General features: G+C 38.4%; 1 protein-coding gene across 1 annotated transcript in view; it reads right to left on the bottom strand.

The window, feature by feature from the left end:
* The window catches only part of TSHR (thyroid stimulating hormone receptor), a gene marked incomplete at both ends in the record, with an annotated part of 40,907 nt that extends 34,907 nt beyond the window's left edge, over nt 1-6,000 (bottom strand). Inside the window, one exon of the mRNA XM_081941622.1 lies at nt 5,828-6,000. Within this exon, the coding sequence (XP_081797748.1) occupies nt 5,828-6,000 (173 nt within the window). The remainder of the gene's footprint in view (nt 1-5,827) is intronic.

A 6,000-nucleotide genomic window follows, 5' to 3' on the forward strand; every position in this document is an offset into this window, starting at 1 on the left:
TTTTCTTTTAAAAATGTTGTTTACAATGCTTCATATTACAGCTGTCAGGGTATTTCTTCTGTTGTATCAATGTCTATGGCTATTCCAGATTTCTGGAATGAATTCAGCCGATGACATTCAACCCTGTAGGATTAGTAGAGAATGAAGAGTGAGCTTCAGGCAAAATCCTATTAATTTTACACTTGTAAAATAAGGAATAAAAGCTTTTATTCTCTTTCACACATTCTTCCCAGAGAATCTTACTTTAAAAAATGCTGAAGTTCAAAAATCAATTGTTTTAAAGAAGTGTATTCTAGTTATTCTTAAATTTTTCACAATTATTAATATTGTAGTGGATTTTATACTGGCTGTTTACAAACTGGATTGTCTTATTACGTTATTTAAGTCAAATATTCCAGATCTTCCCTGTGCTGAGATAGATAATAGAAGATTATTAGTATTAGCTTATAAATTAAAATGATAGCATATAAATAATGGAGCAGTAATCCAACTCTGCTTATAGTTTATAACCCAATTTAACTCAAAATAAAGCTTAAAGTCCTGTCTCAAAAATTCTGTGATATTGTAGATATCCCTCTCAGTAGACAGAGAAAAGAAGAAGAAGAAGAAGAAGAAGAAGAAGAAGAAGAAGAAGAAGAAGAAGAAGAAGAAGAAGAAGAAGAAGAAGAAGAAGAAGAAGAAGAAGAAGAAGAAGAAAACATTCTTTGGCCAAAGTATTTGAGTTTCATCTTCAGGATCTGAGCTTCTATAGAGCAGTCAGGATTGGTCTCCTCTAGGATTGACCAGTTTGATCGCCTTTCAGTCCAAGGGACTTGCGGGCGATCAAACCCCATGGACAGTACCAAAAGGCAAAAAAAAAAAAGAACCATTCCTACAGCCTACATTTCTGTGCTTCAGTCTACAACAACAACCTGTCACACAGAGATTATTATTAGCAAATTTATTTTGAAAAAGAGAAATCTATAAAGATAGAAAACAAAGGCAAATCATTTTAAAGCCATAACACAGAACACTCCAGTCCTCTGAGACATGATATGTTTTAGCTATGGTGCGAGCAGTGAAACTTCAGAATTCCTGTCCTGCATTGCATATATACAGTAATAAAACCCAGAAAACCGGTAAGCAATAAAACAGTTTTCGGTTCTGTAGATTTTGGCTAATCACTCCAACCTCACCTCCCTATCTTGTGAGCCTTGGTTAATTTTGAAACTTCAAAAAACAGTTGAAAGAGATTTATTCCACTTGTTTGATCCAACCAAGTATCAATAGTTTACACCTGATTAATTTGCTCATCTAGAATCAAGTCTTAGATATTATCATTCATCTTTCATATATTAGCAAGCAAAGCCCTCAAACTCCAGGAGTAATTACCAAATGGTCAATTAATAACAATAATAAATTACTAATTGACATTTACTAATACTAATTGACCATCAGTCTAATTGATTACTAAGCTTGCCAACATGGATGACTAGCGTCTGGTACACTGTTGACATAAAGAAGGTTAAGGTAAAGGTTCCCCTCGCACATATGTGCTAGTCGTTCCTGACTCTAGCGGGTGGTGCTCAGCTCCGTTTCAAAGCCAAAGAGCCAGCGCTATCTGAAGATGTTTCCATGGTCATGGGGCCGGCATGACTAAATGGCGAAGGCGCACGGAACACTGTTACCTTCCCACCAAAGGTGGTTCCTATTTCTCCACTTGCATTTTTGCATGCTTTCAAACTGCTAGGTTGGCAGAAGCTGGGACAAGTAACGGGAGATCACTCCGTTATGTGGCGCTAGGAATTTGAACCGCCGAACTGCCAACCTTTCTGATCCCAATAAATGGAAACAATCAAAGTGAAGCCAAGAGTCATAAGAGGGCAAAGTAAAGGTATGTGATCTCTAATTAATACAGAAAAATAAAGTGCTTCTACAACCTGCATTTCTGTGATTAATTCTCCTGCAACAACTTGTCCCACAGGGATAGTAAACCAAGGCAAATACTAGTCCTCCACTTACAACAGGTCATTTAGTGACTGTTCAAAGTTACAGCGGCACTGAAAAAGTGATTTATGACTATTTTTCACACTTATGATCATTGTAGCATTCCCATGGTCACATGACCAAAATTCAGATGCTTGGCAAATTATTCATATTTATGATGGTTGAAATGTCCCGAGGTCATATGATCACCTTTTGCGACCTTTTGACAAGCAAAGTCAATGGGAAACCAGGTTCACTTAACAATCGTGTTACTAACTTGACAACTGCAATGATTCACTTAGCAACTGTAGCAAAAACGGTTGTAAAAGGGGGCAAAATTCACTTAACAATTGCCTCACTTAGCAATAGAAATTTTGGGCTCAATTTAGTCCGAAGTCAAGGACTACCTCTAACTGTAAAAAGTGCTGATCTTCCCCCAAGATTGATATTGACAGTTATATCCCTCTTGATTTAGTCTACAGAACAATGAAAGAACATCTTAAATCTTTACCTATGTTGAGGTAAAAAAAAATTGGGCGCCAAACCGGTAGTAATGGCATCTGAAACCCACCCCTGAATAAGTAACTGTGAAAGGGATCTTGGAGTCCTAGTGGACAACCATTTAAATATGAGCCAGCAGTGTGCAGCAGCTGCCAAAAAAGCCAACACACTCCTAGGCTGCATCAACAGAGGGATAGAATCAAGATCACGTGAAGTGTTGATGCCGCTTTATAATGCCTTGGTAAGGCCACACTTGGAATACTGCATTCAGTTCTGGTCGCCACGATGTAAAAAAGATGTGGAGACTCTAGAAAGAGTGCAGAGAAGAGCAACAAAGATGATTAGGGGACTGGAGACTAAAACATATGAAGAACGGTTGCAGGAACTGGGTATGTTTAGCTTAAGAGAAAGAAAGGGAGACATGATAGCAGTGTTCCAATATCTCAGGGGTTGCCACAAAGAAGAGGGAGTCAAACTATTCTCCAAAGGATCTGAGGGTAGAACAAGAAGCAATGGGTGGAAACTAATCAAGGAGAGAAGCAACTTAGAACTGAGGAGAAATTTCCTGACAGTTAGAACAATTAATCAGTGGAACAGCTTGCCTCCAGAAGTTGTGAATGCCCCAACACTGGAAGTCTTTAAGAAGATGTTGGATAGCCATTTGTCTGAAATGGTATAGGGTTTCTTGCCTAGGCAGGGGGTTGGACTAGAAAACCTCCAAGGTCCCTTCCAACTCTACTATTGTATTGTATTATATTATTATTGTAAATACCATAAAGGGTAAAAAATCAGTTGTGTTGAAAAGAAGTCAAAATCCATAGTGAAAAAAAAAAAACATCCATATAAATCAATTGAAATTTTAAAAGAATCTAATTTCCAAGCTTCCATTTTTCAGTCTGTCTGACTCTTGACTCTCAGACAGTTCACATTTGCACAACAGCCAGTTCACATGGGATTTTGATATATAAGCATAGAGAGGTCCTCCTACACTCCTTCTCTCCCTTTCTGTCTTGAAAGGAAAAAGACTGCTTTCTTTAAGCTAGAGACAGAAGCTGCTGGATTGAGGCAGGAAAGGAGTGCCGCAGCCTCAGCATTAACCGATTGGAATTTCCAGGGAAAAGGGGAAATTTAGACAAAAATTTGTTTCCAAAAGCCTTGTTTATTTCTGTAGAAATAGGGAAAGGTTTTTTAAAGTCAGGAATCTGTGCTAGACTTTTGATTTATTTAGCTGTGCACATGTTAGAAGCCGACTTCTCTCAGGCTCCTATTTCTTTGAATACTTAAGCTTGGAGGTTCCATTGAGTTCAAGTTTTACTTTATTCTCTGTGAAGTTCTTGACAGCTGACATATTTTGAAAGCCTGCTTTTAATTGTACAATGCAATTGAGGGTTTTTAATTGTAGAATGTTTCTTGATTTTTAGGCTTTTATGATGTGTTTTTTTAATTGTATGCCACCCATAGTCATATTTTGTGAGGTGAGCACTGATTATTAAATAAAGCCAGATCCTGAATGAGGTTGCTAATTAAAATGATCCGTCAGGAGGTATTTTTAAATCTATTTTGTAAATAAAATTTGATTTTATTCATTTTCCCAAACTTGCAGAACTGGAAATGTTGTTTTTATGAACCTTTTTTATTAGCCATAAGGGGAGTACAGGTTATGGTAGTACACTCCCATACATCGAAGAGAAGAGATACCTCCGGAAACATTACTGATAGGAATAATTGTGAAGTAGCTGAAGCTAGGCCAGAAGTCAGGGCTGGGAAAAGTCTTCCTGGAGGGCTTCAGGAAGATAGGATTTCAGACTTCTAGAAGCCCTGTTCTACCAATACACAAATATTTCTTATGAATGATATTTATAGTTTGATTGAGATTGGTCAATTTTATCTGAATTTGAATTCATAGTTTTGAGCTGGAAAATAATCTGTTTTTAGTGCAAGTTTTTCAAGCTGGAACCTTAATAGTAATAGCAATAGCACTTATTTATCATATTTTTGGGAGTATTAGACGCACCTTCCCCCCCCCCAAAAGAGAGTAAAAATCTGGGTGCGTCTTATACATTGAATACAGCATTTTTGGCCTACCAAAACCCCGCCCCCTTTGCAAAAATGGACGTGCGGAGGGTTTGGGAGGCCTGCAGACTGCAAAAACTTTTTTTTTTAAAAAAATGGTGCATCTTATAGTCCGAAAAATATGGTATATACCACTTCACAGTGCTTTACAGACCTCTCTAAGCGGTTTACAGAGTCAGCATATTTCCCCCAACAATCTGGATTCTCATTTTACCAACCTTAGAAAGATGGAAGGCTGAGTCAACCTTGAGCCTGGTGAGATTCGATCTGCCAAACTGCTGGCAGCCGGTGATCAGCAGAAGTAGCCTGCAGTACTGCACTCTAACCACTACATCACCATGGCTCGTAAATGAGAAGTATTTTCATTCTTCTCATCCCTACCAGGACTATATATCTTCCTCAGTCTTGGATTCTCTACAAGAGGCCTTAGAGTTGAAGGTTCTATGTGGCATCTTCACTATTCCTGGTACTGCATTTTTATGAACAGATAGCTTTGATGTTGTTCCAAGCATCTGTTGGAGCCACTTTCTCAATTTATGAGTCACAGCTCCAAATGCTCCTATGACTACCACGAACACTTTGACCTTTACTTTCCAAATCCTCTCTTCTGCCCTGGTGCTTCTCCAGCTTTTCATACTCCTTCATGATATTGCCATCACTTGGCACAGCTACATTTATCACCATCATTGCCTTCTGGATATACTGTATATATCATGATTTTAGAGGCAGTGATGAATCATTATGAAATCTAGTAACACCCCCCCCACCTGGGAGTGGCTTCCAAAATTAACTTAAAATTGCAACCAAAACTCTCAGAATATAGGGACCAATGAGCTCAGTGGGCATTCTCATATTTCCATTACGGTTAACAGCTTAGATTCAGTTCCAAACCTCATGAACTCATGAAAGCAGCTGCATTCATGGAGATTCACGGAGATACATACAAGTACTAGGTTCTTATTCCCACATTTCACTGTCTGGATTCAAGCTGCACTTTGCATTGGCTTTAAAACTGAGATGATGGAGAATCAATCATTCAGAAAACAAAATGCAGAGAAAAAGACTAAGTCCAGTGGGATCAAGAACTGGATTGGGAACAGTAAGATTAACTAATGCATGATCAGTTACATGCAACTGATTTAACAATATGCTAAAATTCATGAGTAGCTTAACTCAAAAACTTGTTGAACATTGCAGCAGCCTTAAAATATTAAGGTTAACAAACCTTATTTAATTCAGTCCCTAGGCAGGATTCATACTATGCTGAGTATTGTATCTGTGTACTCACAATGTCTGTGTGCTCTGTGGGAGCGTAGGGATGAAACTGATCTCCATACAAGTTATTTTATAGAGTCCCCATTCAGAACAATCACACGAGGATGGGCACATTTCTGTCCCTCTACTTCTCTGGCCCATTTCCAGCAGAAGCAGCAGCTGAAGGACCATTGGTGGCCACGGCAT

The sequence above is a fragment of the Natrix helvetica genome, assembly GCF_964273705.1.
Source record: "Natrix helvetica genome assembly, chromosome: 1".
Lineage (NCBI taxonomy): Eukaryota > Metazoa > Chordata > Lepidosauria > Squamata > Natricidae > Natrix > Natrix helvetica.